Source organism: Ochotona curzoniae, unplaced genomic scaffold, assembly GCF_017591425.1.
Source record: "Ochotona curzoniae isolate NIBS_2020 unplaced genomic scaffold, NIBS_Ocur_1.0 scaffold_3835, whole genome shotgun sequence".
Lineage (NCBI taxonomy): Eukaryota > Metazoa > Chordata > Mammalia > Lagomorpha > Ochotonidae > Ochotona > Ochotona curzoniae.
Genome location: NW_024467114.1, coordinates 20,026,825 through 20,053,196, shown reverse-complemented (window position 1 = coordinate 20,053,196; position 26,372 = coordinate 20,026,825). Strand labels below are relative to the sequence as shown.

Here is a 26,372-nt window from a genome sequence, read left to right as displayed (position 1 = left end):
TGGGTTCTAATCCTGGTTGCTCCACTTCTGCTCTAGCTCCCTTATGATGAAGCTTGGAGAGCAGTGGAAGATAGCTCAAGTGCTGGGGTCCCTGCCGCCTATGGAGAAGACCTGGATAGAGTTCTAGGCTCCTGATTTTGCCCAACCCTTAGCTGTTGCAGCCAACTGGGGGAGTGAACCAGCAGAGGGAAGCTCTCCCTCTTCCGGTGACTCTCCCTCTCTCTGTAACTCTTTCAAGAAAAGTAATAAGTCATTTAAAATGAATGGATGGATAAATAATAAACACATGAATGCATATGGATCTTTAAAGTCCAGTCTCCTCATGTGGCTGCGCACTTATGTGTAGTCATGCTTACCTCACTGGGGTGGAATCCGTCTACAGGCTCGATGAGCTCCCAGGGCTGGCCACCTTTCCTCTGCCACTCCTCCACGACTGAAAGGCAGAGAACCAGAATTAGAGACCCACGTCTGCTAAGTGGCAGTCAGCCACGAGGGCAGGAACTCGATAGATCATCAGAGCTGCCCTGCCCTCTCAGGTTGTTACCGACCCAGCCATGCCAGTCTCTGAGCTGGCATCTTGGACTGGTGGCTTTCCAAGCTGGAATGACCAGTGCACTGTGGGACTTTTATATATTTATTTTTTTGCTCCTAACTCAGGAATGTATGAGAATGTCAAGGAATGTGGCTGGTGTAGTAGGCAGGATAGAGGGAAAGATGAGCTCTAGAATAACTCCATGCTAATGCAAGCCTATCTTTTCTCAGTGGTGCAGTGGGACAGTTACAGGAGGGGGAAATGTCATATTCTGTTAGCATCTCCCCTCCTGGGCTGTCATTTGCAGACATTGATTGCATGTGTCAAGCAATCACCTTTAACAGCCATCCAAGGCATCAGAAATTTAATTGCAGCAAATTATCTTAGCATCTACTCAGAGAGAGTAGATGCTATGGAGAGACTGCCACAGCCCCCATCCCAGCGATGAAAAACAGAAAGACTTTCCTTTCACACAGGTAAAGAGACCCAGAATGTCAGTGACTCCACAGCTACAGCACAACTGACTTCACGTAATATTTTGCAGTCAATAAGAAAGCCCCAAGCTTTCAGATCCCTGGAGAGCCCTGGGGAGAAAGCCTAGTAGCTGTTCTTCCTAGCGCAACTGATACCTCGCTTTCCTGGCATCCCGCAGGGTGGGGAGCTGACACAACAAAGAATCCTCCAGTTCCATTCTCTTTGCCTGCTCCCTAGCAAACCCAAGGGCGAAAGTCTGTGCCCATTGTCTTCCCTGCTTCTTACCCCAGGGAAGAATGGACATTCTGTCTGGAGCTTTGATAGAATAAAAACAAACAAACACACTGGACTTTCCAGGACTGATCAATACCTCACTGCTCTGGCAATTGTGCTGGGATCACAGCATTCCACCCCACTCACTACGTCCTGTCGCTGGCCAAGGAAGCACCCAGAGTCTGGTTCCTTCAGAGAAATCTTTGCTTCGAGCCTGGTCTTCATAATCAGATTTGCTGCCATATGTGATTCCTGAGGTGCAATTCAGCTTCGGCACCAAAGTTTATTCCAGTTTATTCCAACCTAGTTCTGTTTTGCTTGCGTCTTACATGTGTTACTAACCACCAAACTAAAGACTTACTGCATGCAGGTCCTTGACTCTCACAGGTGGATGGTATAATGGAGATCAGCACACTGGCAAGTAAAGTTACATCATGGTGTGCGTCTCTACTCCTGAATAGTAATAGACTCCCATTTTGGAACCTGTAAATATACCCATTTAACATGACACTAGATTTTCTACTTCTGCCTCTACGTACCATGTCATGATTCACTTAAATAGAAGAAAGTTTGTCTTGTAACTGTTACTAAGGGGCGATACTACTGTGATAATTTGGGGAATAATAGCAACGGGGCCGGGGAAGATATAAGGAGGGAGCAAGAAGAGGGGAGAGGCAAGAAGGGATATTTGCATGTTAAGTTTTATAGAAGAGCAGGGGGTGTGCTCTAGGGTAGAAGGCAGTGGGAGCTATTCCTAACTATCACCACCCCCCCATGTTCTAGCAATTCTAAATGCCTTCAGTTGTAGCATAGCTTGCCTTCCAGAAAGCATGTTCCTGTCCCCTAACCTTCATCCCTCCCCTATACTAGGGTACTACAAGGAAACCCAGCCTTTGGTAGAACTGCCATGTCAAATAATACCATAGATATATATTTTTTAAAATGCTGGAGTGGGCATTTAGCACAGCAGCTTAATCTGCTGCCTGTGATGCCCATGTGCCCTGAGTGTCCAGTACTCAGCTACTCCACTTCAGCTCTAGCTTCCTGCTAATATCCTGGGAGGCAGCAGGTGGTAGCTCAAGTACTTGGGTCCCTGCCACCCACATGAGAGACCTTAATGAAGTTCCTGGCTCCTGTCTTTGTCCTGGCTCTGCCCTGGCTGTTGCAGGCATATAGACAGCAAATCACAGATGGAAGATCTCTCTCCCTCACTCCTCCCTCCCTTTCTCTGCCTTTCAAATTAAATGAAAATGAATAAGAATTAGCAAATTCCATAAGGTTACCAAGACCACAATTATTTGTCATAGCATTATTTCTCTTATATGACTACTGTGAGGGCTACTGGTCATCACACAAGTATTGATTCACAGGAAATAGTTTAAGGTTTTATCTGCATAGTATCGAGTGTGTGTGTGTGTCTCTTAGGATGTGTTTTTCCTTTCTCTACACAAGCGCAATTACAGACAGTAATGTTGATCTCTTTGTCTAATGAAGGGGAATGTGGTTTGTTGGCCAATCTTCTTCCTATATGGCCTTGTGATTCAAAATGAGTAAGCACTTTGTATTTGCTCCTTAGAAGACCTGAATTAAGCTTCTAGAGGGAGCACAGGCGATCTCCTGGGATTTGAGAAATCAGAGGGACAGCCAGTGCAAGTTTCTCAAGGATGCAACAGCTGTCATGGAGGAAGACTCGGAAGACACCTGCCAGCTCTCTGATATGCAGCAGCACTAGCAGACACTGGGAAAAGAAAGTTGCGTTTCACAAAGCCACTGGCATTTTTACAAAAATCTGCATGGACTCGGGGAAGGGTTAGGGAGCAGGTTTACTCCAACTGAGTTATCTTGAAAGCTGAGGGCAACTGGCAAGATATTTAAACTGTCAGGATAAAAATGGCCTTGTCAGCCGAGTGACATTTTCTTCCCTCTGTTGGGGAAGTGTGGCACAGATGAGGAAAAAGGACATGAGCTACTCAGTTTGGCATTTCCTGAAGGAAGGGAAAATTGCTGCCTCTGTGTAGTTCGTAAGCAGTTGAAGAATGAGTCAGCAAGAAAGAAAAACTCATCTTTGCAGGTGAGCAGTCACCTTCTGTGGCTGAACTAAGGATGTCAACACCAAGATCAAGCAGGTGTCTTACCTACCCTCCAGGGACGGGATCCTCAACCACAATTCACTCTGTCACAGGGACGTGAGGAGGTGAATTGCAGTGTCATGACAAATAAGGCTACTTATGATGCAGCAGTCAGCTTAAATACAGTATTGAAATGAAAGGTTTGCCAGGGAACTCCTGAGATGAATGATGCAGTAAGTGACTTAGTAGGGTTTGAATTTCTGATAAAAGGGGAGCAGGGTCACAAGAAGTGGCATTTCTACCACCTCTTTACTATGGAAGGAACTCAAAGGAGACCACTGGCCTGACGGTGATAGGGGTGGGCTTATGGAAAGACAGTAAGAGCTCAGGTTTTCTGCATCATAAGAGGACTGTGGGAGTTGCTTTTCCTGCATGGAGGATGGTGATGGTGGGGACTGCCAGCTGAGCTCCTTGTGTCCTTAACACTGCGCAGTTTTAAGGTCTTATGTGATCCTTACCTAGGTCCCTGGCTTACTAAGTGCCTCCAGCCAAGAAAGGAAACACAGGCTGATTGGTTCTGTGTTTGCTTGAGGACTCACAGCTACTCTGAGTCCGAGATGGGAGAGGAGCATGGCTGTATGGTCTGGGTTCTTTCCACAAGAGGACACTGTACCTTCTGGAGGTAGGCTTCCAAGAAAAAGCATTCTCCGGACATGGCAGGCTACCCATGGTGATGAATATGGGAGTGAATGATTGTTATACCCACTGCAGAAAATGTCAACATTTTAAGTTTAAAATTCCCTTAGCAATGGCCTACCTAACTTTGCGCATAAATCAAGACATTACTGCAGATCCTGAAAACTAGATAAAAATTTGAGCTCTCTTTCAAACGGGGATAGAGCATCAACACTCCAAGATGAGATGAATGTCTGTGGGCAGTCCTAGGGCACTGACCCACTAGTGCCCAGGCATCTTCCCTAAGAGCGCTTACTAACCTCATACAGCAAGATGAAGCAGGGCCTGTACCCAAATTGGACCTTTATGGTTATTTTAAATAAAAAGAAAGATTGCTCAACAATGTCAATGGGAGAACTGCCAGGTAGGCAGAGAGACCTGGGAGATGGCTGCCACACGGATGCAGAATGTTCAGCTGACTTTAGCTGAACCTTTCGCTCATTTAAGCAGGTGGTGCTGATGGAGCTCCAGCGTTCCAGTTCACCGGGTCAGGATTAATTCCTCCTCTGAATCCTCCAAGGAGGTGAGGACTCTTCTAGATGACTGATAGTTACATTCCCGGCACCTCTACAACTCCTGGCGCATGGGAACTTACTTAAAAAAAAAAAAAACTCATGAGAAAATGGAATTCAAAGATACACTTATGTCAGTGCAACATTTGAAATCCAAACAGTTTTTTTTTTTCCATGACCTTTGGAAAGACTCTTTGTAGTAAGATGGGCAACATCTGGTGACTGATCAGCTTTGGAGCATCCCAGAGCCTCACACGGTAGGCTTCATGGGCATCCAGATGAGCTGGCCCGTGGATCGTGTCTAAACGCACATTCTGATTAGGTGGGTTTGGAGCGGATGTGGGAATCCTGTGTTATCACCAGATCTTGGAGCTGTGAGGGCATGGCATGCTTTCCTGCCTGCTGGCTAGCTATGAACTATGCCCACCATTTAGAAGGATGACACGCCCCTCTCCTCCTCCCCCCAAAATCATCCTAAATTTTGTTAGTAGATATGGTATTCTCATCTTCAGTCTGGAAAGGAAAAGTGAGAAATATTCCAAGAATTGCCAATAGTTCCAGAGATAATAAAAGGCAAGCTTCAGATCACTTGGGAAAAAAATTCCCCTGTGACTATTAGACATGTTCTATTTTTAATTACTTTATCTGTATTCCAGGTTGATGATGATCACACATCACTTGGTGGAGCATTTGTTTACACCAGGAATTCATTAATGTGTCATCAACTCTGCATTTTAATGAAAGGTTATTTATCAAAATGTCTCTTCGTATGAGAGAAATGTGTGTCACTTAGGCAGGAAATCTAGTTAAGGGAGATGAGTCTTGTTGAAAAGATGTTCAGAACTGAAGAAGTAGCAAGGCTGAACGTGTCAGCTAATGTAATAGTGGATAATTCACGCTGGCCATCTGTTCCCTCCCAGATGCTTAGGCCTGGGGGGTGAGGGGGGACTTGTGGTGGGGGAGAGCCAGGTGATACACTCTGGGTAAGGAACTTTCCTCCTCTGCCTGCACCATAAGCCTTTTTCATTAGCATCACCTCGACGAGCAGTCCATCAACAGGGAGGGGACTTTCGTCTTGTACAAAATCGGCTTAGCAATGAGAATGGGTCTGGAAAGATGACGGGTAATAAATCACAATTCTTCAGCACCAAGACGTAAGGGCCCCACCAGTAGCTTTAGTAATACGTCTCTGTTGATGTGATCACTCTTTTGATACTTGAGCATTTTGCGGGAATGCTAGCAAGGAAACTCAGTGACATTCCATCTAGGAAGCTAGGACTTGGCCATAGGTGAATTTCTCCATCTCTCCTTTAGAGGCACTGCCTTGTCATTTATTTCTGCCACACCTGTCTTTAGACCATAGGTAAGCAGGGCAGTGCTAACCTGGCAACAGCCTGTAGGTTCCCCATTCAAAACTCTTTCCAGCTGGTCACTAGCTCTGTTGCCTAATGAATTCTAAACTGACGGTGAAATAAGCAGTTAATGTCAAGTACCACCGTCTCAGAGAAAAAAAACAAAACAACAAAAAACAAACAAAAACCTCCCACTTTCCTTTTTTATCCTGGTGAGAGCTAGGAGTGTGTCAGAATCGGCAGGAGTCGCCCTCCACCCTGCTGGCTCATCAACACTGTTTCCGGGAAGGCTCTCCTCTGCACCTGCCCTGTTTGGTCTTCTGTCCATTCCTATACCAAGCAACTTACCTTCCTGGAAGGCAAAATCCAGGTAATAAAGATCGAAGTTGGTAAATTCCTTGCTGGCTGCAATTTTTTTCAGTGTATCGGAGAGTTGTTGTGCTCTCTGAAGGCAATAGAAATGGAGAAATCCATGAAACTTTAAGTGGACAGTGCAGTGGTAAAGAAACTTGTCTTTATAATTCCTTTCTCTATATCATTAGCAGAGAGTAGCTCCGCACATTCAATTCTACTCAGGCACAAATAGCCAGTGAACAAATGAAAGATGTTAAAGTTGATTAGGAACCAAATCTGTGTAAATTGAAATAATGAGGTACTGTATTCTCCGTGGGACCAAGGAGGATGAGATGAACAACCACAGTAGTACCCTCTGCTGCCATGGGGAGATGAATGAGAAGGTTGCTTCTTTCAAACTTTCTAGTCAGCAGTTTGGCAATATTGATGAAATTATTAAACACTGGCCTATTATTTGACCTAAGAATTTTTCTAGGACTGTGTTTTAAGGAAGTAGAAATATACACAAAGACATATTCATTTGTTCATCACAATGTTACTACAGTGAACAACATTGAAAACTACCTATATGTCCAACACCAAGGAATGGAATAATTGAGGATACATTTTTACGTTCTATACTTGTTTATAAATGGAAAAACAATTTATAAACACTGAAAGGCAAAAAGCCTACGTGCATTCTCTTTGGACAAAGTCCCCCAATATCTCCCTGGGGAAGTAAGAGAAAAACATCTCACGTACTAACTTAGCATGGCCATTTTGGGTGATTTTTGTTATTCTTTGTGTTTCTGTGTTCTTTTAAGGTGGGGAAGAATTTTCTGGGAGGACATAATGGGAGAGGAGGCTAAAGAAAGAGTGGGAGTAGAGCTTGCCCGAGGGCAGGGCTTTCTGAGCAGCAGGTGGAGCCCCTTCTTGTTGGGGCAGATGCAGAGCACCACAGGGACCCCCAGAAGGTGGGTTGAGGACATACAGGAAGGCTCCTTGGTGAAGTTAGTGGTGCATTCATTGTCTTAGCAGTTTGGAATGTCCCCAGGGTTTCCACAGCAGTAAGCCTTCCACTAGCCTTTACAGTAGCCATATGCGCCCAGTTTCATTAGCCCTAGGGCTTCAGCTCCAGAGTGCCAAAACATCTGGCATTTCAATGCATATGTGGAAAGAAATACAAATGTTCTGGTGTTACTACACAGGCAGGAGCCCCGAGAGAAAACAGGGAATGGGAACCTGACTACCTCCTGCTGAGAGTGGCCACAGTCGGAGGAGTGGTTTTTCCCTGTCCCAATGCCCACATCATCCGGTGGTGGCTGGAATTGAGCATCTTTCAGCAGGATGTTATTGACATGAGTTTCCGTGTTCTGGTTCCTTGAATGAATAGACTACTTCAATAGCTGAAGGGTGCATTTTGTTAAAAGAATCAGAGAGCCTTTTAGAAAGAGGTTACTCACCACCCGTGGAAAAAGAGCAATCCCTCGTGTTTGAGTCATTGCTTATCTTGGAGAAGCCAGCAATGCCCTCATCTAATTCAGGAGGACTCCAGTCCTACACAGTCATACACAGGGTTAGGCTCTCAGCGGTCTCCAGCTGGAGGGTGGTGGAGGTGGAAGTGGGTGATGGTGGTGATGGGGGTGATGGGGGTGATGGTGGTGATGGTGGTGATGGGTGTGATGGGTGTGTGTGTGTGTGTGTGTGTGTGTGTGTGTGTGTGTGTACACATTCCACACCCTGGGAGACAGTGACTGAGAAACATAGTGAGGGGAAAGAGACCTCCACAGCGGCAGAGGGAGACAGAGCACTCAATTCTCTCCGCTGCTCCACTATCTCCCAGCCATCTCATTGACCAGCGTGGAGATGGACTTCCTGCCTGAATCTCCTTAAGTGAAAACTGCTGGGCCGGCCTTGTCTCAGTTGGCTGGGCCGGCCTTGTCTCAGTTGGCCCCGAGAGGCCCCAGCAGCCCTACCTACCTCAGAGGTGAGAGCCCGCAGTGTCTTGTTGGCAGACATCCAGCCTTGACAGGGGTTGACCTGAGGGCAGGAAGACACGGCTGGTTAACGGGAGCCGGCGGACGCGAGGGCCACAGCCACGCAGCAGGTCAGTGCACTCACCTGGAGGCAGCTCAGGAAGGCGTAGACCTGGGCGTAGGTCACGTCCTGGTTCAGTTGGCCTGGGGGGCAGAGAGCTCTGGTTTGCCGTGTGTGTGCTGAGATGGCATTGAGAGACACTGCGGGGTGAGCCTGTCTCCCTGCTGAAGGGCAGCCCTGCCAGGGGACTCGGTCCTGGCCCTGCCTTCGTTGTGGCTGTTGGAGATGGCCTGAGCTTTCCTTCTCTAGGATTTTAGAGCCAGGGTTGGGGGAATGATTCCAAGGACTTGGTTTCCAGGCGGAGAGGATTGGGCTCGTCCCGACTCCCGGGGCTTGACCGAAGCACTCGGCCACGAATTGGTTTTGTCTTGGCAGTGGTGCCACAGGGCACAGGAGGAGTGTTGGAGGAGTGTGTGGGCTGAACCTTCCCTTCCTGGTTTAGTCTTGAGCTAATGATCCTGTGCTGAGATCAGGCGGGACATACTGAAGGTCTGAAGCCGTGGCTGCCAGGTGCCTACAGTTTGGTGAACCTAAGCCTCCCAATGGCTCGAGAGGCCCATGGGGTGGAGCAGGCCAGTGCGTTTCCTGCCCCTTTTTGGCCCTGGGGCAAAGGGTGGCACAGTCGATACTGCAATTGAGCCCTGCTGAGTAGATTTGTCCTAGACTATCTTTGGCACAGGTGAAAGAGGTATCTAAGGGGGACAGGAATGGTGCTGGGTGTGGTTCATCTGAGCTTTTGTGCTCATCAGCTGTAGTCCCAGCACCTGCGGAGGCCGCGCCTTCTCTGCCAGCACTCCCCTCCTCCCTTCCTCCATCATATCCACCCCAAAGTAGTCATTGAGCCTCCGTGCTGTGGCTGCTGCAAGGACTGAGTGAGGGATGCTGTATCCACTACTACATCTTACACTCGAGGGAAAAAAAATCAGCGAAGATGATCGGGCTTATCTCAGGGCACAGAAAAAGAATGCAATGGATAGAACACAGTCTTGTTTTCGCTTAGACCTTGCGCTCCGTTAGACTGAAAGATAGATTCAATTTTCTTGTCATGGAGGAGACATACATTATTACTGTCTGTGTGGCCCCAGACTGGAAAGCCACAGGCTGATTACAGCCGTTAAAGTCACAGTGAGCGGTCAGCGCTGGCCCCTGCTCAGGCTCCTGGCACTGCGCTTCTACACTGGCTGCCCGCTCGGCTCTCACCTGAGGGGCCCACCGTGGAGCCCTGAGCGCCCATTTTCCTCTTCTCGCCCCTGAGATGCCTGTCCTTGTTCTATTTTCATATTCTATTTCTTTTGCTTTTTTCGTTTATCTCCTCCTATGTCTGTCGCAGCCTGGGCCGGCTGCAGGGCTGCCTTCTGCCTCCACTCCCTGCTCTTTCCCCTCTGTGTCACACCCTCCTCCTCTCCATCCCCAAGGAGGGCACATCAGTCTGGCTGGCCTCTCTGGTGTTGCCTGGTGCCATCTCGTTTTGTTGTTGGGACTGTGGCTTCCTTGTGAAAGTGAGGTACCTGCCTGGGAGCCTGACACCCTCTTGTCTGTGATGTGCCCCCTCACCCCAGGGTGTGTGAGTGAGTGATTGTGTGTCTCTGTGTGTGTGTGTGAGGGGTGACCTCTCTCCTGCTCAATGACTGAGCTCTCTTCACTGGACAGGCTGTTGCACCGCATGCTTGACTTGCTGACGGTCTCACACACACATCCTCTCCTTCCTTCTATGCTTGGATTGCCTGGCCAGCTGGGGGGACTAGAGTTTGAGGTGCTCCTTCGTTGCTGGTTCTTCTTTGGGTGTCAAGGTGGGCCACAGTCTTGCTCCGTTGGCTGTGCTCCTCTCTTCCTGCTATCCTCCCTTTGGACCTTTGCTAATTCCTTTCCTCCTCCTCTCTGCCTGTGTTCTGGCACTGGCTCCCAAGGGCTTGGTTGATCAAAGGGCAATCATTAATGAGAATAACCTGATCTGTTGAACTAAATGAGGCTTCTGCAGGCATCTTTTGAAGACACCTGGGGGAAGACTGAATTGGTTTCCCTTTCTCTGGGCTTTCTACCTGCTAGAGTATAGGGTGGCTCATGTGGAGGGGAGGTTGGCAGTGCTTGTGATGGGCTGTAGTTTAAGAAAGGGCAGTATGAAATGGTTCTCCTGCTTTCTCCCTTGATTGTAATTGTGAGTCGTCAGTCACCCTTTTTAGGTTTTATTTTCTGTTCCTTTTGTTTTAATGTGTTTTTGTGCTCATTGAGCCCTGCTGGTAAGACAGGCTGATCCTCCATGTTGTTGTACAAGAGTAGGGGTTATATCTGCAATTCTGTGATTCCCTTGTTAGAAAGTCAGTCTCCTCAAAAAAGCTGATCATGAATGCCCAAGGCAGGGCCCTGGGCCTGGGCCTGGGGCCGGGGCACGGTCTCACTATCCCATAGTATTTCCAGGGGTTATCAGTGTATGTATGGTGGGAGCCAGAGGATTGCCCCATGGGATGCCAGTTGCTTCCTCTAAAAATTGAAAGGCGTGCTTTACCCAACCTGCCTAGAGATGCAGTTTGTGTTCCAATCAGGTTATTTTTAGGGAAGGTACTTTGATATTTACATAATACTGGCAACATAATTGAAATCTCAGCTTAGTACCAACAAGGTCAACCATACCCCCAGAAAATACCACCTGAATGTACTAAAGCCACATTAATTCAGACAGACCTGCCGAAGGTCAACAGTGCACTATGAACAACAAGGTGTTACAGAGACATTCGGCTTCATGTTCGAGCGTAGCGGAGGTAAGATGCAATGGCTGTTTTGTGGCAGCGGCCCTACAAGGAAGACCTAGCTGCAGAGCTGTTTGGAGCCTGCACTCCTTGACTTTCGAACCACGGTCTAATCCTTTGGACAACTCTCACGATGTCTGTGCCTTGAACCATTGTCTTTGGCTCCTGGTCCTTCCAGTTAGCCTATGTACTCTTCCCAGAGGGCTTGTGTTTCCTCTCTGCAAGGATTTCATTGCATGTCATCTTTATCCAAAGGATACCCATTTCAGACATATTTCTGGAATGATGTCTGGCCTCATGGACTGTGGCTCAGGAGAACTCTAGGCTAGTCGGATTTGACCTTTCTCAGAAGATCCATATAAGCAGAGTGCTAATGTGCATAATTTGCTGTAGGGTGATTCCTCATGAAGACCATACACTCTCAGCGGAATTTTTAATGACAGACACTGCCACACGACACAGGCCTCAGCATCCATTTACCAACCGCATTCTGACTCAGAAACAGCTGAAAGGGAGAAGCAGGACTCCCTCCTCTGTAACAGGGGTGGAATAAGAACCTGTTGTTCTGGAGCCCCCATTGCCTGCTACCCTCTATGCCTACAGCCTTTTTTGGCTATATGGTCAGGTTGTGTTTCTGCCTGTCCCAAGAGAAAGTGGAGGCATCAGAGACTATCCTGCTGACCAGGGCTGCTCCCCTTACCCTTTGCTCCCTGACCTCTTTCCTAATCCTTAGAAGATCTGGTGGCCAAGTCTAGGGATGCCTGTTGCCATGCTTCTAGATTTCTTTCACAAATGAGGGAACCTTCCTCTTCCTGGTATTCCTGCTCCTCCTCTTCCTCCTCTCACACAATCCCTAGCACAGTGCCTTGGGTATCAGACTCCAGTGTTAAGCTGTTGGATGAGTTCCACTGCTACCAAGGGGAAGCAACCAAACCAGAAGGCTGGCCCAGCATTAACTTTGTTTTGCGGTGGGTGCATGTCTAGTGGGAATGAAGAGCAAGAGATTGGGCTAGCATGGAAGAGGCACCATGAAGGCCTTATCCCCATCTGCCAGCCTCTCATTTTATGTGAATTATGAGTTCTGCTGGCTGAGGACTGTAAAGCGGCATAAGTACCACTTACTTCCCAGTCTTTCTAGGAAGGACCCTGAAGTTTCACTGTAAGATGGATAACTTATCATCCATAGCAACCAGACGACAGGAATAATTTGGGATGTAACTAACTTTAAAATATTAAACACGTTGTAGATGGTTTCAGTGGACTAATTGAGTTTTTCCCTCAAATTAGGATCTTTAACCTGGAACAAACTTGTGTGTTTCTTCCTTCCCCTTCTATTTTGTGACATTCTAGGGTGTGATTTAGAGACTGGAGAAAGGCGCCCTGCAGAGGGTAGGATGAGGCCCACAGTGGCATTTTCAGCCTTGACACTGCAGACATTCTTGTTTGTGGAGGCCATCCTGCAAAGTGAGGCGTCTGTAGCAACATTACTGGCCTCTGGCCACTAGATGCTAGTAGCACCGTCACCCCTGGTTGTGACAGGTTGGGGTGTGCAAGTTGCCCCTGGTGAGTTCACAGAAGGGCTTGAGTCCCCTAAATCACCCTTCCATTTCTTTGCTCATTTCCAAATTGCATTTAGTCATTATTACATGGTATGGTTTCAGGTGAATTGGATGGCATATATGAAAGAGTTCATGAGGACAACATGACTGGATTTCACTAAAAGAAATGGGATTTGAAATCAGACAATTTAATGGTTGCTAGATTTCCATCAGTGTGATGGAATGTGTTGGGAGCACCCTTCCCATCCCCCAACTGCTGTCCCCCAAGCATTTCTTAGCACCGGAAAAACTCAACAGTTTCAAAAAATGTGTTGAGAGATCTCGGATCTTGGCTTCCACCTGTTCAAAGAGACAGTCTTAGCTCAAGTGGTTGTCCTATTTGCATACATGGCAGATCAGTATGGAAAGAACCCTGCTGTGTGCAATCATATTATGGTTTCTAAAGGTCATGGTCAAAATCCTGTGACTAAGAAACCTATGCTTTCCTTAGGGAAGGCTGGATGGTGTTTTTCTCGAATAATAATAGTTGTGATGTGTTTCAGTAACAAGGAAAAGTTTTTTTTTCCCCCATGGGGAGTAAGGAGTGGGTGGGAGAGAGTAGCACCTTAGGGAGCAGGTGCAAGGACTGCTGCTGTTTTCCCATGTGAGGAGGGGTGGGATTTCCTGAGGGAGAAAGTAGGGGCGTTTGGCTGCAGCATGGACTGCAGAACGAAGACAACGGGAGACTGAAAAGGTACACGCGCAACACAGAGGGCAGTTAAATAAGAGAAAGCTCCTGATGGCCACAGCTGTGAAATCTTGCTCTCCCACCCCAACTTCCAAGGAGAGTATTGAAAAATGAGCATCAGGTCTTCCCTTTCGATTGCTTCTTCTGAATGAGATGGAAATGTTTGGCCCTGCAGCACATGTTACCTTGGCCAGGTCTCAGGAGCAGGGATATGGTACAGCAGGAGATGGGCAGTTTCTTCTTCATCTGCTGGTGCAGGTGCCATCAACATGGGGCCAAGGGGCAGGCTCCAGGCCTCTCCTTATCTCTGTCCTCCATCTTCGCTGCGGTGGCCTTACCAGCCTCTGAGATAAAGCCTCATGTGGGCAGATATTCAGATGGTTTGCTCACTGCTGGTTACCCAGTGGCTGGCATTTCATAAATAGTTTATAAAAGGACACTCCCCGACTACCTAGTCACCCCTGAAAAGGCAAGCCAGAGCCCTGCAACAGTGAGTTCACCTACAAGAATACTTCATAAAGTTGCTGGGAGATGGATTTAAAATGTGCTTATTCTGCTATATAAGTCCATGCATAATTTTTTTAATTATTTTTAATTTTTTGATTAATTTTTTGTAGGAGTCATTTACCATTATCATTTTGAAAACCCCTTACATACAGCAAACTTGGACACCTACCGAAGCTTCCTGAGCTGCGAATTAGGGAAAATGCCTAGTCCGGGGAGGGCTGTGTTAAGGATAACATGATGGCCCCATTCTAGTGTGAGTGGCCACTGCATTCATAATAGTCGTGCAGTGTCTGGAGTGTGAGAGCGGCCCTTAGAATTTTCTGGGAGAACTATGAAGCCTTTCTGAGCCAGGTGTCCCCAGGGGTGCAGAAAAGTAGGCTTGGGGGTTGAGAAGACCTTGTTCTATGGATTCCTTAGTGGACGCCAGGAGGTTCCCACCATTGAACTTCTCACTTATCCCTCCCTTTGACCCAGGACTTTCTGTCTTCCCTTTGGGCTTCTTGAGCTCATTTCCTATTTTTCCTTTTGGTAAGGTGATTTCCTGAGTTATACTCCAACCTTTCTTTTTGTCTGAGTTTGTTGCTCAACACTTCTACCCCTTTCTGGCTTTGGATTTGACTCTTCCACCTTTTGGATAATAACTTTCAGAGACTATACCTGGGATCATTACCCTTCTTCAGATCTGACCCATGGTCTGCAATGGAATTTTAGATGTATCTCCCTATAGTTTGAATTAGACAGACACTGAACTGTATATCTACTGGCATACCAGAGTAAAAGGATCTTTAAACTGATACCGAGAGGATGATATCTGCTGTGCAGAGTATCCCAGAGAAGGCTCCCGTTTGCCAAGCCATACAAGATGACATGGCTGCCAGTGGGCAGGAGGGAATCCAGGGTCACCAGCATCTTCATGACCCTGGAGTACAACTGCTCAGGAGTGGTCATTCTGGAGACTGGATCAGCCTTCCTGTTGGTCAAAGAAACAGAAAAACAAAATTAGTTAAATATAAGTATAGATTGTGCATATACGCACACCATACGTGCATGGGTGTGTAAACAACGCCCACACAGTGGTGGTTACTGGTGCTGTTTTACAAAATATTCATGGCCTTTTTTCTTTCTGACATGCCATCAAATTGTGCTCCCTGACTCCCTTTAGGCTGGGTGGGCCCCATGACCATGAGTTCTAGTAAAAGTGGTTTTGGGCAGAAGTGATATCTGGTGTCAGATTTGGGGACTGATTGTTGCTGTGGCATAACCTCATTTCTCCTGGCTTACAGATGGTGGGACCAAGGGCTCTGGAATCACTTTTGATTCTTTTGCCACCTTGAGATGTACAACTTGGTCTTTAAAATTATTCAGTGCTCTTCTACCTGTTTCACTTTGTCAAATTAAAATCATCTCCCCAGTTGACTGCTGTCCAGAAGGTGATAAGGCTGATGGTAGGTGTGAGGGTTGCACAGCCCTCTGTGAACAGCACGCTGTGCTCACACAGAGGGACCTCTAAGTGAGTCTGTAGTACCGTAGCCAGTAGGGTGTTCGCTGTGGGTGCTGTCCTAATTTTACGTTATGTGATGATTTGCTTAGGCTTTCTTGGGAAAGAAAAGGAAATTGATTGTATAAAACCTGAGCACATAGCAGCACATGCTTAAATTTGTGTCTTGATGAATGTATCTTCTTTCTGAGTAGAAATCTGCCCCACTTGCATTAAGGGCAAACACAAGGGATGGAGATGAGGTCACCTACCCTTGGGGGAGGGCAGGGGCTTTGGCTTGATTCCAAGCACAGACACAGCACCAGAAGGGTCCCAGTTTGTAAAGGGAGTCCAAGTTGCCAGGTGGGCTTTTTCTGACCACGAGCACCTGCCCGGAGCAGCCGGGTTTTATGCAGCTGTGTATGAAGTGGTGAGATGCTGGGGAAGTGCCATCTGTGTCCTTTGTGCTGATGCTCTAAGATCATTCCCATTTCTCTACTGTCCTCACCGCTCAGAGCTTCAGCTGCTTTGTTCACCCACGCTGGCCTTGTTTTCAGGAGGATTCTTGTTCTGCATTGCTCACTTGGTGTAGCTTCAAGGTCAGGGATGGGAAAAGCCCTTGGAATCTGGGCTAGCCTTAGATCCAATTGAGCAGTTACAAGGAGAGAGGTAGGTACATCCAAACTCCCCTTCTTCTTGAATTCCTGACACAAAAAGGTGTCTTTTCATCCAATCACAACCTTGATGGCTTTCACCATATTTATTGAGAAATTCTGTGTGTTTGGAGAACTGAGAAAGAAGCCTACAGCTGCATGATTTCATTCAGAACTAACATCATCCCCCCAAAAAAGACAAGCAAATATTCTGAAATGTATTTTTAGGGCAGACTGATAATGCAACTCCTTGCTAGCTTGAGTTTATAAAATCCCTTTGCTCATTTTGGGATGACAGCTCCACCTTGACTTTCTGGCAGATGGGGAGGTGTGGTTGCCATCTGTCTTTATTTTTCTAACCCCTCCACAGGACATCACAAAGTGGGCACTGCAGGGATATCCCACACTGCCAAGTCCATTCGTTCACCCAAATGCTCGTGGCTTCTCTGCCCAGATCCATGGCTGAGAGGAGGCTGGCACAGGACCCTGGCTGATGTCTGCCTGCCCTTTGGCTCATTGGAAAAAGGAAAGTCAGAACCAGGCTGGAAGGGCCTCTGGGTTGAGCAGTTGTGTTGGAAAAGTACAGTGTCAGGATTTTGGCGTTGGGAGTCAAAGCCTTACTCCTTTGCTCAGCGTGACCAGCTTGCTGTCTGTCCTCCAAGGGGCCTGGGGGAATCAGGCTATATGTTTGCTCTATTTTTGGTAGGGGCTGCATGCAGCTCAACACCTCTGCTTCAAAACCCCCGAGGTCAGGGACTGTGCCCCTTTGCCAGCATATCTCGGAGTCCCACATGGGGCTTGGCACATCAGAGGTGCTTGCCTATACTTTTAAAAAGTAAAGGAATGAAAGAAAGTAAATCAGGCCAGGTCAGCACAGACTGTAGAAAGTACATGGATTCCATCATTGCAGTTGCTTTTGCTATCGGCATTGCCATTCTATATCAGTGTCTCCAAGGTCCTTGACCTTGCCAAGCCTTGCCTTCCTCATCTGTGAAATGAGGACATTTCCTGTTTATCTCTTAGGGCTGCTGAGGGAGCTGAGTGATGCAAGAAGTGGCCTAGCTCTCCCTGGCTCATGGCAGGCCTGGGACTGTTTGCTCTCTACTGGAGAGCACCAGGTGACCCATCATAGAGGTCAGGGCCTGGGTCCCCAGTATGTAGTCTTGGCTGGCTAGGGTTCTGGGGGAGCAGTAAACCAGCCTTAGGGGTGCAAAGGCAGTGTTGGACATATCAACATCTCCCAGGAGTGCTATCCTGAGCCCTGATCTCACTTCACTGATGATGTCTGCATCTTGACTAGCAGAGTGCGCTGGGGTATCAGGAGGGCTTATAGGCTTTCACATCACTGTACTGTATATGTAGAGCAGGCTTAGGAAACTATGGGTAGAGCAAGAGTTGCAGTTCCAACACCATGTGGGCTGGAGACCAGCACTGCCATGAAGCAGTTTTGCTACCTTGGGTTAAGTTGTGGCACCTATCTTGGCATTGCTTATCTGTTTTCATAAATAATGTGTGAATGGCTAGTAGAGCTGCTCTAGATTATTTCTTTTTATTGTTACTGCTGTGCTGTTTATGTATTAATATTATTACATTATCATATTTTGGTCATAATCACGGATCATCACATGAATGATAACTGCCACCATGCAGCGCACTCATAGGGATGCACACCAGCTTTGAGAAAACTCTCCCAAACGTTGTAGAGAAGCCAGGATATTCAGCATTCTGAAGTGATTCCTGATATGGACAGCTTAGTAAAACGGCTTGTTTCCCAAGCGCCTTGGTCATGAACAGGACTGGCTGTGAGTGAGTTACATACAATGTGTTTACAAATGTTACAGGGTTCCACTGTCTCTTCTCTATGAGGAAATCTATCCAAATGGGATGAGAGATGACTCATCATGGGAACTGTGTTTCTGCCTTATTTTATGTAAAGCGTCATGAATGTCAATCTTGGCTTCTGGGTTACTAGTAGCATATTTCTTGTGACATTATTGATACCCATTTGTTATGATGCCATAATTGAGAATTAATGCACAAGGTGTTTACAAAATGAGCTTTTAGTTTCACAGGGGGTTCTGTTGGTTTTAATGTGTGTCTAGGGCTTGGTTCCAAGATAGAGAAATTCTATTCAATAGCAAACCACTGTCATGGAGTAGAGTTGGTGTGGAAGGAAGTACAAGAGAGGAAAAACCTAGAGCCAAAGAATTCTGAAAGCAATTTCCTTCCCAAGAACTCACCCATTGCAGACATCATTCCCAACCATAGCATATATGACGATTGCTGGGTAGTCCAACAGTTGGTTCCTAGACAGGCTGAAAAGTCATGGGGGAAATATGAATGCAAGATACTAGCTGGGCCAATGGGTGGAAGAATTTCACATGATAAGACTTTCTTGCTACTTTTTTTTATTGTAGGATAACCAATACTCATTCCCATTATTGTGTTTTCTTCTATATCATCTTTAACCCACTGCCCCATTTAGGGAACACATAAATCATAGAAATGAAACAAGCAGACAGAAGTCCTAGGAACAGACAGGAGCATACAGCTAACTTCGTGGCCTCCTTCCCAGCTTGTGTCACCAAGAGCGTAGGCGAGTCAGTTGGCTTGCTGATGTCCAGATTCATAGAACATCCAGGTTTGAAAAGGCCACAGCTTCCTGAGCCTTCCACTTAGAGAAACAAGAGCCTGGCTTTGGGATTTTAAGCCCCAGATGAATAAAAAAAATGTTTTTGTATTCATAAGCAGCCATATGGCACAAACCTTTTGTCATCTCTGTTACTTCTGTCAGACATAACTGTTACCCACTTTACATTTTTATAATCCTTTTTTGAGGAGCACACAAATTAGTTGTTTCCAATGCTTAGTGGCCTGAAGAAGTATCTCCTAATTTGAGTAGTGATGACCAAGCTATATTAATGGTCAGGAAAAGTGATGGGGCTCTCATAGAAACAGCTTTCACTCTTCTTTCAAAGTGAATAATCAACTTCTTGTAGTCATCTTCTACTTACCTTTTTATAAGTGATTGCAGGCTTCGGGAAGATGCACCTGAAATATGAAAATTAAGAAAATAATTTAAATCGGTGAGTTCTATTTAACAGTCAGTCTCATTGACTGAACTCATGGGACAAGCATCATTGCAAAATCAGAGGTCATTGAGACCATCACATTGATGAAAACAACTTGCTTCTGGTGAGCTTCTGTAATGTTTCACCTTGAATTCCTCTCGCTGGCTTTGTTTATTGGACACCTTATTAACATAATCAAAACTGCTTTGGATTTACAAGTCTCAATACACTTCTTAGCATGTGAGGAAAAGGTATATACATGTATTACCAAAAAAGACCCATTACCCCAAATCTAAAGAAGCAAGTTAAACAATTAGAGGGGAAGTGAAAAGAATTCTTTGAATATTACTCCTCTCCCCAGAGGGACCCATTTTTTAAAAAAATCTATTTTTATTAGAAAGACATATTTACAGAGAGAAGGAGAGACAGAGAAAAAAATATTCCTTCTGCTGGTTCACTCCTCAAATGGCTTCAATGGCTGGAGCTGAGCTGATCCGAAGCCAGGAGTTTCTTCTGGGTCTCCCATATGGGTGTAGGATTCCAAAGCTTTCAGCCATCCTCTATTACTTTCCTAGGCAACAAGCAGGGGCTGGATGGCAAGTAAAGCAGCCGGGACATGAACGTGCACCTATGAGGGATCCTGGTACTTGCAAGGTGAGAATTTATTGAACTATTACAGCGGGCCCTAGAGGGACCCGTTTCATGCTCACTCCTGAGACTCCTTCAGGCTGTCTGGGCAGTACTAGTGTCAGATGATGGAGGTGATAGAGTTCAACTCCTGTAATGATGGGCATGACCACTGTCCCTCAAACCGTGTTCCTGCCTGTAATGTCTCCTTTCTTGCTAACATATAATAATCCCATGCACTTACAGGATATGCTGTGATAATTCAGTATATGTACACACTGTGTAATGCTCAAGTCAGGTTGATGAGCCTTATCTCCCTTACACACTGATCATTTGTTAGTGTTGGAAATCTTTGAATTGCTCTCTTGTCATTTATTTAAAAAGATACAATAAGTGGCTGTAAGTCAAAGTCACGACACTGTACTGTAATTTCCACTGCCTCCTAGCTCTCATAACTACTGATTTTTTTTTTCAGGATGCTCTTTTTTTTAAAAAAAAATAGTTATTTTATTTTTGATGTTGTTTGTATAGTTAAAAAGGATATATGCCCATGTGGCCTACTGATCAGGGTATAAAGGGTTGAGGTTATAGGAGAAAGTGGACGAGACAATTGCTTCTAACTTTTTTTCCTCCTGTATCTAGGGGAGGTGGGGAGAGAAGCGGAGAGGGCCACTCCCAGCAGCGTCAGCACATCAGTACCCAGGGTTAGGGGATGACTGCTTGATGTCATCCAGGATCCCTGATGGTAACCATTGTTCCACAACCTACTTCCATCAAACCAATAGATTCTGTGTAGGGATGAAGCCATGCAGATTTTCTCTTTCTATGCCTGGCTTTTCTACTTATTGTAATCATAATTATGAGCCTCCAGTTGCAGCCACATTGCTACAAATGCAGAATTTTAGATGCCATCATGTATATATACCATCTTTTTAAAAACTGAATTCTCACTTATCCTTGGTACTATTAAACACCTAGGTTTGAGTGCTTAACTGGCTCTATTAAATACCCATTGGGCCTTCTGGTGGGTATTATAAGTACTATAGTATTCCTACTTTATGGTGGAGAAAATTGAGACAGGCTCTCTTCAGTGTTTTGCCAAAGCCACACAACTACTCATTCAGAAAACCGCAAATCAGTCCAGTCTCTCCTGTCTGCAGTGCTGAGCTCAGACTCCCTGCAGTGTTGCTCTGGGCTAGAGTCTCCGCAAGAGTGAACTCCGAGGTGAATTTATTGTCTTTTCATGTCCAGGAGGGAGACCTGCCCTTAATGAACAGGTAACCCTCAGGTGGGTGCAGCAACTCAGTGCAGGCAAGGTGGAGAAGTAGCTTCCTGTTGCCCATTCCATAGGTGAAGCTTCTTCTAACTTCCTCATGCTATAGAAGCTTAGGGGAAGATGCACACTCCTACAGATGCGCATGGGTAAAAAGCCAGTGTAAAGGTGGCTTCTGGAAACTGGCATCCATTCTGTGATCATCTCTTACAAGCTGCATGTACAGTGTTCTCCTGGCTGATTAAGGAATATTAGAATTTAAATACTGAAGTGCCCCCTGAAGCCTAGAACTAACCCAGGGCTCCTAGGGAAGTGGCAGGAATCCACTTGCCTCAGCCATCATTGCTTCCTCCCTGCGTTGGCAGGAAGCTGGGGTCAGGACCCCGAAGCCCTCAGGTATGGGATGCAGGTGTCTTCATCAGCATCTACCTGCTGGATCCTGTTACCTTCTTATGGTGGTAAAATAGAAATGACATGAAATGTAACACCTTAACCCTTGGAAGTGTCCAGCTCTGCGGCTTTGAGTATATTCACACTGTCATGCAATCATATCTTTCATCCATCTGCAGCACTCTGCTAGCATTCCTAACGGAAATTTAAAAATCCATTAAAGAGAAGCTTCCCGTTAATTCCCATCCCCACAGCCCCGACACATTCATTCTATTTTGTTGCTAAGAATTTCACTGTTGCATCTAAGTATAGATAGATTATGAAATCTGAGCTATCATCAAAGTGTTCATGAGGATTGAAACTTGAGAAAAAAATTACGCATGGATTTCAAATATTTTTGCATCAAAATGAACTTATCTTTTGTAACATTTCCCAATAACCATTTTGAAGTCCCCTTGTATTTGTCTGGGTTTTCTGACTTAATGTCCTGAGGTTTCACTGTGTTGTAGCATGTATTAAGACTCCCTTCCTTTAAAGGCTGAATAATATCTCATTATATGGATACAGCACACTTGATTTATCCACTTGTCCATTTGATGGACATTTGAGTGTTCCAATTTTGGTTAGTGTGACTAATGGTATAATGAAATGCATGAGCAATGGTGATTTCAAATCCTTGGTTTTGGTTCTTTAGGATATTTACCTATCTGGAAGTTGTGGGCAGTTTTCAAAATTAACCAGAGAATTACCAAAGATTTATTAATCTCTGCCACACTGAAATGTGTGATAATGAGAGATTCTACTCCCTAAATGGCTGCAATAGCTGGGGCATCTTTATTCTTTGTCAAGGTGGTACAATGGATAATTCACTGGTCCACAGTTGTGGAAGGAAAGGACCCACAAGGGCCTTACACTCTAAACTCTGGTTCAAATGCAGTATATTCTGAGAAGAGAAGGATTTTGGTACCAGTATGGTGGTATAGTGGACTGATTTTCCCTGTGGTGCCAACATTCCTTGTGGGTATCAGTTCTAGTCCTGGCAGCTCCACTTTCAACTCAGCTCCCTGCTGATGTCCTAGGAAAGCAGCAGAGGATGGCCCAAGTCCTTGGACTCCTGCACCCACATGGGATATCAAAGCTCTTGACTCCTGGCTGTTGCAGTGATTTGGGGTGTAAACCAGTGGATGGAATCCCTCTCTCCTCTTTTTCCTTCCAACTCTGACATTCAAATAAAATAAATTCATCTTAAAAAAATAACAAGAGAAGAATTTTACCAGTTTCCATGTTAGACATCCCCTCACAATTTAATTGCAGCTTGCATTTTCATGTTGGGTCAGTATTGACCATGGCAGGAAGACCTTCCCTAATCTCTGTATTCCCATCAACTGATAGCAGAATTCTAATCTTTTCATAAATGAGCTTTCAAGCTTTAGTGCCTGACTTAGAGTAGGCCCAATGTCCCAATTTCTTTATGGCAGAAGAGGGGATTTGTGTATGTATTTATGTAAAAACACTTCATGGAGTCATTCATGAATTTAGCAATATTCCTTGAGTACTAACTATATGCTAGGCATTGTACTCAGTGCTGGGGACAAGTCAGTGAATAAAGACCCAATCCTTGTTCTTATGAAGTGTGTAGCTCTTAAACGAGCATTGAAGAAGAAGGGTTAGGGATTCAGAAAAGCCCTAAAGAAGTGGTGCTAAGTTGAATTCTGAAAGAAAATCAGGTGTCTCATTTTCTTAGATCCTAAGGAAATTTATTCCCAACGAAGCACCTAATACTTTTGGCACACTTTTCAGAAACACATCTCCAGCCTGATGCCATGTATACAGGACAGGGGCAGATCCAGGTTTGAGTTCTGATACTTAATTTGTTTTTTTTTTTTTTTTAAGGAAATAAGCATAAAATAGAAAATAAGACCTTATATTAGAAGGAAATCAGAGTGCAAAGAGGTAAAGATCTTAACCAGCTGAGGTTCAATATTTTGATGTGTGCACGTTTTGCAAATCTGTGGCTTCCAGGCAAGTGTGGGTTCTGATAGCTTCCTAACTGCCTCTTGGTACCTTTGGAGTCAGGGTGTACTGGCCCTGGTTGGGGACTCAGTACATCTGGTGAGATAAGCCATTTCATGGATGGTGCTAGGAGGAGCGATCCTTATTTAAGATGTGGGAGCTAGTAAGCAGCATCCAGCCACTATTCCATTTCACAGAGCAATTTTATAATAATGTAATGTCTGTTACTGGAGATCTATCAATGATTGGAAACAGATTTTCAGTTGCCACCTAAGAATCTGGGAATTTTACTATTTAGCTCTTATACAGGCATCTGAGAAAGTGACAATGAGGGGGCACTTTAGTTGATCAAACACAAACCCACTCTAGCAAGTCATGAAATGCTATAGAACAGAGGTGATCAGCTCTGGCACCTGCAGGACTGGCAGGCAAAGTTCTAGACAGAGCAGCCCTGCTCCCCACAATGGATCTGTGCCTTTCAAAGTGGTGATGTGATGGGGAGGGGTAGTATTTCCTATCTTCCACTTTGACAAGGGAAGTTGGACGTCTGGGACTTCGTGTGAAGTAGTTGATGTTTAGATGTTGGCATGAATTCATTATTTCTAGTAACTGCTTTGTGTGACAAAGCTGTGGATCATGTTTATACTTGACCCAGTTGGGTCCTCCCACCTACAGCTTAACACAAATAATTGATTTTAAACTATTTTCCACCAAAATCTGTTGGCAGATTGTAACAAGGACACTAATTATTTTAAAAATTTAATGTCAAAATAATTGGCAGTAATTAACAGTTTGTGTTTCCTATGAAGTGGAAAGGCAACAGAATTAGGTGGTTAATTTTGTGACTCTCTCCCTCCCTCCTTCCCTGGCTTTCTGAGAAGATGGTCTGTGTGTATACTCCTGAGTGTGTGTGTGTGTGTGTGTGTGTGTATGTCCACATATATGTGCCTGTACGCACACACACAAATGCAGGGTATAATTATAAAAGAAGTTGAAGTGGCATACCTGAGGCAAACCATCCTCTCACTCTCGCTCACACTCTCTCCCCTTCAAACATTCTCATACTCGGATTCTTAGGCCTCATCTTCCCCACAAACAGGCTTCACGTTTGTATCACTGATTGTCCCATAACACTGTTTGTCCTATGCCCTTGACTCTTGGTTATACGGTATCTGAAGTTTTGCAGTGCCCAGGCTTGCATTTTTTTGCATATTTCATGTGTATATGACAATAAGTTCCTTGAAAGTGGAAACTTTAACAAGGTGTTAAGTGCATGACAGATGTTCACTAAATGCCTATTTGACAAGAAAAAAAGCTACTTGGATAGTGTGAGCAAAAAGGCAATGGAGAATCCACCCCATCCTCTTCCAGCCAGAGAGGCTGTCTGACCTTCCCCTCAGGATTTTGGGTACTCTCAGGTCCCCACTGTTGCGGCTGTTGCTGCTTGGTGACCCCATTCCCTTGTCGCTTCTAAGATTATCACTCTCTGTCACTGCCCGTTTCTGCATTTGGGACTGCCTGAAGTCTAGGAGACCCACTGCTGGTTTGGTGGCAGTACTAATTCTGATTTCTTCTTCAATCCCACGGTGTTAACTCTGCAGAGCTCTGTTCCATGCTTTCTGTCCAGGTTCCTTAGCTCTGCTCAGTGGGAGAGACAGGTTAGAGTATGGCTACATCATTGTACCTGGGACCAGAAACCTGTATGCATTATAAAGAATATGAAACATTCATGGACAATACGCTGTCCTATACTGACGTAAGCTAAGTATAATAATTCTACTTAATCGAAATTAAGTCTCAACTGATGCAGATTTTTCTTGCATTCTTATTTTTAAGGGGTTTTCAAGAGTATTTGTACAATTCAGGTAAAAATCCATTATGAGAATTTAAATTCCTTTTTCAAAAATGTTTGCTTGTAAGAAGCAGAAACATTCAGACTAATACATTGACCTTATGTTCAAAATAGTAGGCACTTAATAATTGTTTGTTTTGACACTTTCTAATAGTATTTCTACCACTGAAAATGTTTTTAAACTCACAAATTTGGTTTTGAATTTCAGTGACAGTCTAGATAAATAATTCCCCAAAGTATGTACTTTTAAAAGAACCCAATAGTCTTCCACTGGGGTTCCAAGCTGCCTTCTGGGCTCCAGGCTTGACACAGCTCCACCAGAATCAACAGCCATTTTGGACTCTTCCCTAAAGATGTTTTGCTCTTGGAGGTTAACAGCCCTTAGTCAATGAGTCGTTGTCTCCCTCTGATTTTCAGATTCCTGCTTATTCCTGCAGGGCTCCCTGCTCAGATGTCTTCCTCTGCCTCTGCAGGCAGGGTCAACAGCCTCTCACCTCCAGTGGCCTCAGTACACCTTTAGTTCACGGTCATCTTCCCATAACCATAGTTGTTTCCTTGCCGATCTCTTGTACCCACCATTGATTTTTGATCTCTTGTGGGCCAGGGGCTGTTAGGCTCTTTTCTGTATGTGGCACCTCTTGTGGTATTGGAGAGGAAAGGGCAGAGGAGAAAGTAGGGCAAAATTGAGTGAGAGAGAAGATAAAGCACATCCCAGAATATGGGTGGTAGAGCCAGTAGGATCCACCAGTTCATTTAGGAGGTAAGTGCAAGTAGCTGACAGCTGTACCCATGATGTCCTTCATCAGGCCGTACAAAAAATATAGCCTCTTGGGACTTCAATGGCCCTGGATTCTAAAAATTCCACTATAAAATGTAGGGTATTTGCTTATAAATGTTTCCCTTGTCAGGTAATACAGATTTGAGTAGTACAGGATGTACAGGATGTGGAAATCTTGATGAGGCAGAAAGATCTAAGCACACACTCTTCACATTGTAATTACTGCTATGTGACTTACTCCTGCCTGAACAGGTGGCCTAAAACAAGGGGCCAGGGAGGGCTGCTTGGGCAAATCCTAAAAACTAGTGTCACTTAGATCAGTGG

The 26,372-nt window shown here is 45.3% G+C and overlaps 1 protein-coding gene across 5 annotated transcripts in view; it reads right to left on the bottom strand.

The window, feature by feature from the left end:
* The window catches only part of AOAH (acyloxyacyl hydrolase), a 249,021-nt gene that overhangs the window by 10,421 nt on the left and 212,228 nt on the right, over nt 1-26,372 (bottom strand). For all 5 annotated transcript variants that reach the window (XM_040964660.1, XM_040964664.1, XM_040964662.1 and 2 more), the window contains 7 exons: nt 19,059-19,095; nt 18,285-18,359; nt 14,712-14,884; nt 8,402-8,460; nt 8,261-8,320; nt 6,296-6,392; nt 357-433 (listed from right to left, as the gene is read on the bottom strand). In XM_040964660.1, the coding sequence (XP_040820594.1) occupies nt 357-433; nt 6,296-6,392; nt 8,261-8,320; nt 8,402-8,460; nt 14,712-14,884; nt 18,285-18,359; nt 19,059-19,095 (578 nt within the window). The remainder of the gene's footprint in view (nt 1-356; nt 434-6,295; nt 6,393-8,260; nt 8,321-8,401; nt 8,461-14,711; nt 14,885-18,284; nt 18,360-19,058; nt 19,096-26,372) is intronic.